We start from the raw sequence: 11,947 nt of genomic DNA, 5'->3' as shown, positions 1-11,947 counted from the left end.
ATATTTAAGCGTGCGATACTTTACGAACATTTTACATTGTATTTAGATGTATGTTTATAAAATACAAAGTAGATGTATAACACTCTTCTCTCAGAATGAATATTCACTTCTGACCGCATTCAATGCTCGACCATAACTGAAAATCTTCCTTCCCAAAAAGTTCTGTGATTCGATTCTTAGTTCTGGGATTACTTGTTATTCTTTGGAGCTAAAAGAATTGTTGAATTTTTTCCCTATAGCAACGGGGACTTCCGAATACTATACTTAAATATAAAACGACAATAAATAAGTTTTTGAGAATTTTTCACCCAAGAAAAATAATATCACTAATTTTAGTCACGCGGTCGAATGTTATTGAGAAGAATATAATATTCGACGAACTTTCCTTATATTTCCTCACATTTATGTCCCACCTTGCCATGATCTTTGTCCAACTATTAATGTTCACTTACACTTGCGACGGTCTAATACACGAAAGCCTTAATGTGGCTATAACAATTTATAACGCTCCTTGGTATTCGTTGTTGATGAGTAAATCTGGAGGAATGCTGGGGAAGGACCTTACACTTGTTATCCTGAGGTCCATAGTTCCTTGTTGCATCACGGCCAAAGGATTTTTCTCCATATCCTTGGAAACATTCACGAAGGTACGAAAAATTAATAAAAAATCCCGTCAAAAAGAATACTTCGAATAGCAGTAAAATAATTTTCAGTTAAATAAGTAAGAACTACAGTAAAAACATTTTCAAACATTATTGTTTAAATTATATTTTTCAGAATTCATTCGTTAAACAGCCCAAATATTGCAGTGACCGATTGCTAGAGCACTCTGCACATTATTATCAGTATGTCTTGTGTGTAACTAGAAAATCCAATGAAATTACCACAAATGGATATTCTTCTAAGGCGATAAATCAGTCCCGTCGAAAAAAAAAACACTGTACACTGATCAAATAAAAAACACGTTGCAGCAGTTCCGACCATTTTGCAAGATCTTCAACCACTTTTTTCGTTTTGTATTTTGCGTTTGTCTTTCTCTGAGTCGCGTGACAGCTAGTCGCGATCTAGACACACAGAGGGCTTTGATAGGCTTTGCACTGGGTATTATGCATAACGCATGAATCTCGTCGTCTGGTCGACTATTGAGAAACGGCATTTAGGATACATCAGTGGTGGTAATACGCTTTCTCTTCAGTTCCCCGTCGAATGAATACGTGTACATAGCAATAAGTATGAATAATGAGCACATATTCGTAAAGTACAGAAGATCGGTAAGTCAAAGCGGTGAAGAAAATGACAATCGAAGGAAGCGTATCGGAATATTGAAGGCTGAGGGTGGCGTGCCAAGATCAATGTCAGTAACTGTTATCCGGTTATTCGAAACTCAAAATGACCGAGACGCGGACCGACGATTTTTCGATCGCGTTGACATCATTTTTTATGAAGTTCATCGGTTTTTGGGTGTCTGCTGACCCCGTCGAACAACGTCGCAGAGATTTCAGTCTGACGTACACCGTTACGCTAGTTCTTCTCGCTGTCTACGTACAAACAGCTGATTTTTATTATTCCAAGGGTGATTTTACCGTGAGTTTTTCGACAATTTGTATACAACCATTTACAGTGTGTCCATTTCAACTTGCAACATCTTAGAAGTGACTGTAAATGTTAAAGAGATGTTTTTATAAAAATTGGGTGGCATGATGGGGAGTATAATATGGAAAATATGAAAAATTTTTTATGCTTGAAGAAGGTACTGGGGGATATTTCGAGATGCAGCTAATTTTTGAAAATGGAACGCTGTGTTTTTAATTCATCGTATTGCAACAAATTTTGAGACGATTTCAACGAAGTGTTATTATGATTATGATGGTATTACGGTTTGGCACGTTAGTCGAACGTGTACAATCTATATTTTATTAAATGCCAACAGGCTTATCTGTTTAATGGTGTCAACATTTTATCGGTGCTCGGTGGCCTGCTCAAAATATGCGTACTGGTTCCGCATAAAAAGGTTTTCTTTAGTTTAGTGCACCATCTGCAACAACATTTTTTGAATTCGGATTACGATGATCATGAAAAGAATATAATCCACCGGTGCACGAGTCTCTGTGCAATTTTTGTTGGACTGCTTACTTTGTTTATACATTTGACAGGGTTCTCTTACGCTGTGAGCCCATTCATAGGTAAGTTGATTAAATTGAACGGCAATTAACAGATCCTTTAGTTTACAATTTTTATCGACAATGAGCCTGCTATGAGATGGTGGCTCGTCTTAAGCGACTCATCTCACTATTGTTGAAAATATGCGAAATTATATAGGTCCCTCTGGACCTTCTCTTTACATTAAATTTCATTAACAATTGTAAGAATAAAGTTCGTTTAATTTCAATTATAGCAAATATTGGAAGAAATGTATCGAATAGAGTGCTTCCGTTCAATTTGTGGATAAATCTGCCAATGACCATGACGCCGTATTACGAAATAGCGTTTACTCTGGAGGTATTATCATTTTAGTCACTCTTTCAATCAATTACTTAGGAGTTCAGGGAGACAATTGAATTTTATAATTATTGAAACAGGTTTTGTCACTCTATCAAATTTGTGTGCTCTACTTCTGTTTCGACAATTTTCTATGTATTATGAACCTCCACGTGGCCTCACAGTTTCGTATACTACAGTACAGACTAACAAACCTGAGGTATAAATATGATAAACTAAATCTTCTCGGAGATTTGCAAGCCTGCACGGTGTATTCCACAAAGGATGTTTATGTTACGTTCATAAGTTATGTTCGCCAGCACCAAGTACTTCTTGCATATTGCAAAAAGCTAGAAGCGATATACAATCTAATAGTATTGGGAGACATACTCACGTTTAGTTTGGTGATTTGCCTCAACGGAGTCCAAGCACTCATGGTTAGTACAAATAAATTACATTTTATCGCATATAATTTCAGGAAAATGTTAACATTTTCACAGTATAATTTAAATATTGATTATTAATTAAAATATAAATGTGCAAAATTTAAAGAATTCTGAACTATTCTGATTTGCAATCTATATTTCAGCGAATTTACTTACATGTGCGATTTGTTGTCCAGACAGATTCTGCAAGACGATTCATTTTCCTATGTTTCCTGCTCGCATCATTCGTCCATCTGTTGATGTTCACTTACAGTTGCGATGGTGTAATGCGCGAAAGTCTGAAAGTAGCCACGGGAGTATACAATTCTCCATGGTGTAACCTGAGATTCAATAAGTATGGAAGAATGCTACAAAAGGGCGTCATACTTATCATTATGAGGGCTAAAGTCCCTTGCTACATTACAGCTCGAGGATTCTTCCCAGTAACCTTAGAAACATACACAAAGGTAACTGGCCAAACGATGTTTTGGAAAAGATTGATAAAATGTGTAGTAGTGTAACATTTGCCTAGAGTAGATGTTTAAAATTGACTGCGATCATGTTACTACACGTGAGAGTATGTGCGGCGTAGCATATTCACTGTGCAACAGATGCTTCAGAACTTGAGGCATGTTTCCTCTGGTCCCATATGTTTAGAACACTCTGTATGTACATGCAAATTATATGCATTTTACTTCTTACAGGTATGGAGTACAGCAGCTTCGTACTTCATGTTGTTGAGACAAACATTGGATGATATGCGAGACACTTAGAAGCCTGTACATAACTTTTAAATTTTGCATGAACTGATTCTACAACAGTGCATACATTTGAAAGTTGTTTTGTAAATTACACATTACCACATCGTGTGTGTTGTTATTGATTGTAAATAATGTTAGAAATACAATGTGTGTGTATGTAGGATTACGAAAATGTTTCACAAGAAATAAGAGAAAAGAAAATTTGCAATTCTACACTGAATTTATTTAATATTCATTCAAATTTCCTAACAGTAGGGACTATACCTCATAGTCATACTAACGTAAGCAACAGCTATTGAGAAAAGTGTTTCTCAATGCGTATCGCAACGAAAAGCAATATATTGAAACTCGTGTATTTTTGCGTGCCTCGCGTGAAACATATGCAACAAATTAACAGCAACTATAATTATCTACTTGCGTGCGAATGTCGTGAAAAATTGCGAACACATTCACTTTGCCGGACGTCTAACTCTACTGGTTATCTGTCTCACGATAAAGTTGAAAAATGTTGCAAAAAACATTCATCATAAAGCTATATAGTTTCGTTATTCAGATATTTAATTTTATATTATGCATTTGTCTTTTTCCCAGTCATGTACATTGTAGTCACGATCAAGATTCACAGGGGGCTTATAATACTACTACAATTATGATGCATAACTCATGCTCGACTGGGCTACTAAATGCATGGATAGAAGCACGGTAGTGCATCTTCATTTTCCCCTTCGTCGGACGAATGTGTGCAAGTAGTAATAAGAATAAATACAAAGTACATAGCAGGTGAATATAGAATGCGAGCAAATCAAAGCGACTCGGAAATGGCTCAATTGAAGTAAGTGCACTGACATAATGACGGCTGGCTGCAGCGCGTGCCAGATCAATGTCAGAACCCGTCAGCCAGTTGCTCGAAACTGAAAATGTTCGGGATGCATACTGACGATCTGTCGATCGCCGTAACGGCCTTTTTCATGAAGGTCACCGGCCTTTGGACTGCGAAAAACCGAGCCGAGAAATGGTCGAGAAACGTCGGAACGTTTTATACCATCTTCACCATGTCTCTCTTTATTATGGTGCAATCGATTGATGTCATTCGTGGCGGGCTTGATTTCAGTGTAAGTGTTTAGGCTACTTATCCACTTCGATTGTAAAAGGTTTCTAAATTCGTCGAATATATTAATTAAGCCAGTGAGTATTGCATAGTTAATAAAGCGGGACATGAGATTCTGAAAAATTTTTAACACAATTCTTCTCAATTGTGAAGTAATAAGTGTTGATAAAATTTTATGTGATTTTCTACTTCGGAGCAACGCTACATATTATTGTAAGGAAATTGTGTCGTAACTGTATATTTTTCAATATTCGCAGGCTTTCCTATATTCACTCGTCAGCATTCTGAGCGTGGGCAATGGCCTATTCAAGATGCTCGTGCTGTTCGTGTACAAGAAGGACTTTTTGACTTTAGTGGTACATCTACGACGACAGTTTCTAGGATCGGAGTACGACAGTTACGAGAGACCAATGGTGGACGCGACCAGGAGTACCTGTGCGGTTTTTATTGTCCTCTTCACCTTCTTTACTCATATGACAGCGTTTTGCTTCATCATAGGTCCATTGATTGGTAAGTAAGGTAAATGTGTTGAGAAAAGTGTGACAACATGTATTAGAACAATATTCTGTTGAACAGACTATGTATTGTATATAACAATGTCTCGTGTTAAAGCAAAATGTTTGAACACTGTTGAAAGTAAATGTGTGACAATCTTAATTGTAGTAAGTATTGGGAGAAACGAAACCGACAGACTGCTTCCGTACAACTTGTGGACAGTGCCGTTCAGTCTTACACCGTACTACGAAATAACATTTTTTCTGCAGGTATTATCGCGTGTTCAATGTTCCAAAAATCATGTTACAAGTATATTAACACTTTGCTGGCTGAATAAGAGCATCGCTGTTTTCTTTTGAATCAATGCAATTCATGAAAATTAGAGCAAAACCAATGGAACTATTTTTCGTAGGACGCCATTTGATGCCCGCGGTGTACAGCAAATGGCGTCGTCAATCGAAACGATTGGAAATAGAGAATAATCGAATGTTAAACTTTCCATCGAGACAGGCTTTACTCGTTTACCAGTCCGGTGTATGTCACTTTTGCTTCGACAACGTTCTGTGCGTCATGAATCTTCACGTGGCTACACAATTTCGCATACTGCAGTACAGACTATCAAACCTGAAGAGTACAACTGTTCTCGAAGATTCGGTCACGCGAGTGCCAAGTGCCGCGGAGAATTCTTACATTACATTCAGGAGATGTGTCCAGCAGCATCAGACGCTGATTGCATTTTGCAACAAGCTTGAAGAAGTATTCAATCTGATAGTGCTCGGTCAAATGCTCATCTTTAGCTTGGTGATATGTCTCAACGGATTGCAAGTACTTATGGTCAGTGGAAGCAAATTTATCTATACTTACTATTTTCGCCTGCACCAAGAGAATACTTCTAAGCCTCTTAAACCGTGTACAAATTTTGCGTAACGTAAAGAAATTAATTTTTAACCAACTGAGGCCTGTATATAAGTGAAAATAGTCGCAAAGAAAGTATCCGTAACAAGAATTTTAAATATATTGGAGATTAATTATTCACAAATATGTTTCGTTAATAGATATTTCGATCTCTAAAAATTAATACACGCGAACGAAAATTAAGCCAAACAGTTTGCGAGCTGACAGAACGAGACATCCTTATGGTTATATTTTGTTTAGGCAACTACAGTTGCTGGCAGACGTTATACTTTTCTATTTTTCCTTATGACCTCCGCCGTGCAGCTGTTGATGTTCACCTATAGCTGTGACGGCTTGATTCAGGAAAGTCTGAATGTGGCAACAGCAGTTTATGCTTCTCCGTGGGCTTACTTGCCAATGGACAAATATGGAAAAATGTTGCGAAACGACGTCGTACTGGTTATCATGAGATCTAGAGTTCCTTGTTGCTTAACAGCCAAAGGATTCTTCCCAATATCCTTGGAAACATACACGAAGGTACTAAAAATGACCAAAAAAGCGCCATCTACATTTGTGTAGCATGCATTGGATTAATCTATCTCCATCAGCTGAACTTGTATTCTCAAATATTCGTATATATTGTCATTCCACTCTGATAGAACCCAAAATGTTCGCCGCAGTTCATCGAAAACATATACACACAAACTTATGTGTTTGCTTCTTACAGGTATGGAGTACGGCTGCTTCATACTTCACACTCCTGAGACAGACAATGGATGATTTGGAAAGTTCTTAATTTTTCTACATCGATGCTAGATGTTTAGTTCTAGTAATTCAAGGATATGTTGAACATTTTAATATTACTGCATTTTAGTATTAAACACCGCGGCACTTTAAAACTCCCATACATATTAAAATACGTAACTGTGACTTAAACTTGTGACTTGAATTTTTGGCATGAATATTCAGATGTTGAAGGTACCGATCTATTTAGAATAAATTTCGACTGGGTAAGAATTTTTTTAGGAATTATGTTTCTTATGCTATTTTAATATTTATACGACATTATTTCTGTACTGGGAAGATCAGAGAAATTACATGCTGCTGCTAAAAAATTGAGCATAAATATTTTGATTTCTTCGATTACCGATAGAATGAAAATAACCATTGAAATTAGGGGTGAATAACAGTGAATTGAAACTTGTGTACTTGCACGTGCATCGTGAGAATCGTGTGCAACAAATTCATGATAACAATTATAACGTACGTACGTGTCAATGTCTTGAAAAATTGTAATTCCGTTCCATGTTCCGGACCGGCAAATCCACGAGTAATCCAGCTCGCGTTAAAGATGAACAATGTTACGAAGAAAGCCATTTTCTTGTTGCAAAAAAAGGAGTTGAATGACAAGGTGGTTTCTTCATCCGGATATTGAATTTTGTATTTGGCATTGGTCTTTCTCCCAGTCGCGTGTCTTGTAGCCGCGATCAAGATTCACAGAGGGCTATAATACCAGTACAATCATGGTGCATGACTTATGGTCTTGCGTACTACGGCGGAGGAACGGCAATTATAAATGCATGTATAGATGCACGGTAATAGGTTTTCACTTTCCCTTCCGATCGGTCGACTACGTGCAAGTAGCAATAAGACTAAATACAAAGTATACAGTAGGTGAATATGGAATGCGAGTAAATCATACCGACTGGAAAATGACTGAATTGATGTAAGTGTGCCAGCATAATGAAGGTTGACCGTAGCTTGTGCAAGATCAATGTCAGAACTTGTCAGCCAATTGCTCGAAACTGAAAATGTTCGGGTTAGATACTGACGATTTTTCAATCGCTGTAGCATCGATTTTCATGAAGATCACCGGTATTTGGACATCCAAGACCCGAATCGAGCAATATACCAGAACCTTCGCTACGTATTATACTATCTTCATGGTGGCTCTCTGTATTTTCGTGCAGTCTTTAGATCTCGTTCGTGGCGGTTTAGATGCTGGTGTTAGTGTTTATGCAACCTACCTACTTTCTTTGTAAAGGGTGTCTAATACTCGCACTCGTGGCTCAAGTCGAAATTCGATGATTCGCTATGATAAATATATGAGAGTGTAGAATAAAATTCGTTGAAAATCAATTCTGAGTGACTCTATTGTATGAGTGCATTTGTGTTCACAATAAATCATTCAATATACAATAAATTCTCCGTATACAAAATACAATAAATTAAATTCTTTTTAAAATTATAACTGCGGGGGCCAATTGTTATTAGCCCTTAGTGGAACGATCGGGGCCTATGCAGGCCCACTCAAATTTATGATAATAGTTATTTAATTTGCTATTATTAATTAAATTCTTTTTGGGATGAGAGGAAATTTTTCTAAGTGTGCATTATATTTTTTAATATTCGCAGGCGCTTCTATATACAATTGTCAATGTTCTATGCGCGAGCAATGATCTATTCAAATTGTTCGTGCTGTTCGTGTATAAGAAGGACTTTTTGAGTTTAGTGGTCCATCTACGACGACAGTTTTTGGAATCGGATTATGACGCGTATGAGAGAACTATATTAGACGCATGCAAAAGTAACTGTGCGATTTTCATCGGTTCCTTCACCTTCTTTACACATGTGACTTTAGTCGGTTACATCCTAGGCCCACTGATTGGTAAGTCGACTGAATATACAGAAAAAACTTGTGATTTGAGCACTCTATGTGTACAGCAATGTATCAATTCAAAGCAAAACACTTGACACTGGTGAAACTAAGCGTGTGACAATCTTAATTGTAGTAAGTATTGGGAAAAACGAATCGGACAGGATCTTTCCATTCGCCTTGCCGCCAGTGCCGTTCTGCATTACGCCATACTACGAGATAACGTTTTTTGTGCAGGTATTGTCGTGTCTTCTTCATTACGAAAATTATTGCAGCATATCTATTAACGCTTTATTCATAGTGATCCATTTATTGATGTGGTGAGCTGAGAAGACCAGCCGCGTGACGGCATAATGGCATGCGGAGTACAGTGAATTCTCGATATATGTCAACGACACTTGCCAGTGTCGTGGGTCGTCCAGGAGACATACCCGAACCGTGTTATGTTTACTGGGGCCTCTCGAGCTCCGTCGCCCCTCACGGGGTATACCCCGTGGCAGTGGGGATAATTCCGCGAAGTTTATCATCCAGGCCTTGGCGACATATATAGAGAAATCACTGTACGTCGTTAGGTCCGCCTGCCCCACCTCAAGCGCCGCTGTAGTCCCAATGATTTGGATTTAATGTCACAAGACATAGTATCATATGTGACTGCTTTAGCAAATATTTCGGGCATAGCCGAAAATGCGTGCGAAACGAGGCGTGTCCCTTTCACTCTGATCAAATTGGCCACCCATTCATACCTAATTACGTCTCGGCATTCCAGCCAGAGACTTTTCTCTCAGCTCACCACGATACACCAAATGGTGGCTTCGAAATTATTGATGGTCCTGAGTAATTGAATTTTTACCTTCCCAACGAAACAGGCTTTAGTAGTATATCAGTCCGGTCTTTGTCATTTTTGCGTCGACAATATTCTGTGTATTATGAATCTTCATGTGGCCACGCAATTTCGAATACTGCAGCACAGACTATCGAACCTGAAGAGTGAAAACATCGTTGATGATTCAGTGACGCGTGTGCGAACTGCCTCAGAGAATTCTTACATTACGTTTAAGAGATGTGTCCAGCAGCACAAGATGCTTATCGCATATTGCAACAAACTTGAAGAAATATTCAGTCTGATAGTGTTTGCACAGATACTCGTCTTTAGCGTGCTGATATGTCTCAATGGATTGCAAATACTTGTGGTTAGTATAAGTATTACTGGGAGCAGAAAAGAATTCAAAGACACTTAAAAGATGTTGCAAATTTGACATCTGTATCACTTAGAAAAATTCATTTTTAAATATTAACATTTTTTGTAGTTGAAATTTTGAAAGAAATGGAGATTAAACATTCACAAGTATCTCTTCTTAGTAGCGATTTCTTTGTATTGTTTCTTTGTATATTGCAATTGTTCTCGAAATCCTTGACAAACCTGCAAAGTACATGCTCATATCTTGTTTAGGCAACTACAGTTGGCAGACGTTATACCTCTCTATTTTTCCTTGCGACCTTCTTCGTTCAGCTGTTGATGTTCACTTATAGCTGCGACGGTTTAATTCAGGAAAGCCTGAATGTAGCACCAGCAGTTTATAGTTCTCCGTGGGCTTGCTTGCCTATGAATGAACATGGAAAAATGTTGCGAAAAGACGTCGTCCTAGTTATCATGAGATCCAGAATTCCTTGTTGCTTAACAGCCAAAGGATTCTTCCCAATATCCTTGGAGACATACACGAAGGTACGAAATATTTACAAAAAAAGCGCTATCTGCATTTGTGTAGCATGCATTGGATTAATCATTCTCCATCAGCTGTCTTGATATTCTCAAATATTCGTATAAATTATCATGCCACTCTAATAGCACCGAAAATGTTCGCTGCACTTCATCGAAAACACATCCACGCAAACTTATGTGCATTACTTCTTATAGGTATGGAGTACAGCTGTGTCATACTTCACACTATTGAGACAGACAATGGATGATTTGGAAAGTTCTTAATTTTTCTACATCGATGCTAGATCTTTAGTTTCAGTATTTCAAGGAAATGTTGAACATTTAACAATAAATGTTATGTGAAAAAATTCACTGTGTGTATATTAAAATGTTTTATATCGATTGTGTATGACAATGCTTTAAACACCGTGGTACTTTAAAACTCCCATACATATTAAAATACGTAATTGTGACTTGAACTTGTGACTTGAATTTTTGACAAGAAAATTCGAATGTTGAAGGTACTGCTCTATTTACAATAAATTTCGACTAGGCAAGAATTTGTTGAGGAATTATTTTTCTTATGTTATTTTAATACTTATACGATGTTATTTCTGTACTGAGAAGATCAGATAAGTGACACGCTGCTGCTAAAAAATTGAGCATCAATATTTTGATTTCTTCAATTACCGATGGAATGAAAATAAGCATTGAAATTAGGGGTGAATAACAGCGAATTGAAGCTTGTATACTTTTGCTTGCCTAGCGTGAATCGTGTGCAACAAATTCATGATAAACATTATAACATACGTACGTGCCAATGTCTTGAAAAATTGCAATTCCGTTGCATGTTCCGGACTGGCAAATCCACGAGTAATCCAGCTCGCGTTAAAGATGAACAATGTTACGAAGAAAGCCATTTTCTTGTTGCAAAAAAAGGAGTTGAATGACAAGGTGGATTCTTCATTCCGATATTGAATTTTGTATTTTGCATTTGTCTTTCTCCCAGTCGCGTGTCTTGTAGCCGCGATCAAGATTCACAGAGGGCTACAATACCAGTACAATTATGGTGCATGACTTATGGTCTTGCGTAGTACGCCGGAGGGACGGCAATTATAAATGCATGTGTAGATGCACGGTAATAGGTTTTGACTTTCCCTTCCGATCGGTCGACTACGTGCAAGTAGTAATAAGACTAAATACAAAGTATACAGTAGGTGAATATGGAATGCGAGTAAATCATACCGACTGGAAAATGACTGAATTGATGTAAGTGTGCCAGCATAATGAAGGTTGACCGTAGCTTGTGCAAGATCAATGTCAGAACTTATCAGTCAATTGCACGAAACTGAAAATGTTCGGGTTAGATACTGACGATTTTTCAATCGCTGTAGCATCGATTTTCATGAAGATCACCGGTATTTGGACATC

The 11,947-nt window shown here is 37.7% G+C and overlaps 3 protein-coding genes and 1 long non-coding RNA gene across 4 annotated transcripts; 3 read left to right on the top strand and 1 right to left on the bottom strand.

The window, feature by feature from the left end:
- Positions 1-402: 402 nt before the first annotated feature.
- On the top strand, positions 403-723 carry LOC143357837 (uncharacterized). The gene has a single exon (XM_076794470.1). It carries the CDS (start codon positions 405-407, stop codon positions 693-695), a length of 291 nt encoding a protein of 96 aa, XP_076650585.1. The 5' UTR covers positions 403-404; the 3' UTR covers positions 696-723.
- An 85-nt stretch (positions 724-808) lies between these two features.
- LOC143357628 (uncharacterized) lies at positions 809-7,179 on the top strand. The gene is made up of 14 exons (XM_076794148.1): positions 809-1,584; positions 1,931-2,183; positions 2,396-2,499; positions 2,580-2,915; positions 3,101-3,370; positions 3,608-3,673; positions 3,920-3,945; positions 4,256-4,366; positions 4,512-4,776; positions 5,030-5,282; positions 5,436-5,536; positions 5,778-6,101; positions 6,423-6,698; positions 6,889-7,179. The coding sequence occupies exons 1-14, from the start codon at positions 1,390-1,392 to the stop codon at positions 6,955-6,957; spliced, it is 2,649 nt and encodes an 882-aa protein (XP_076650263.1). The 5' UTR covers positions 809-1,389; the 3' UTR covers positions 6,958-7,179.
- Positions 7,180-7,432: 253 nt separating this feature from the next.
- On the top strand, positions 7,433-10,925 carry LOC143357832 (odorant receptor 10-like). Its single transcript, XM_076794463.1, has 6 exons — positions 7,433-8,167; positions 8,577-8,829; positions 8,954-9,054; positions 9,684-10,007; positions 10,268-10,540; positions 10,733-10,925. The coding sequence occupies exons 1-6, from the start codon at positions 7,973-7,975 to the stop codon at positions 10,799-10,801; spliced, it is 1,215 nt and encodes a 404-aa protein (XP_076650578.1). The 5' UTR covers positions 7,433-7,972; the 3' UTR covers positions 10,802-10,925.
- On the bottom strand, positions 9,670-11,874 carry LOC143357840 (uncharacterized). Its single transcript, XR_013082891.1, has 4 exons — positions 11,331-11,874; positions 10,238-10,418; positions 9,864-9,983; positions 9,670-9,797 (listed from the first exon to the last, which is right to left on the bottom strand). It is a non-coding gene; the product is annotated as an uncharacterized LOC143357840 (long non-coding RNA).
- Positions 11,875-11,947: the final 73 nt, after the last annotated feature.

This window comes from Halictus rubicundus, chromosome 10 (assembly GCF_050948215.1).
Source record: "Halictus rubicundus isolate RS-2024b chromosome 10, iyHalRubi1_principal, whole genome shotgun sequence".
Taxonomy (NCBI): domain Eukaryota; kingdom Metazoa; phylum Arthropoda; class Insecta; order Hymenoptera; family Halictidae; genus Halictus; species Halictus rubicundus.
The sequence above is the reverse complement of the archived record's forward strand: the minus strand, read 5'-3'. Positions and strand labels throughout refer to the sequence as shown.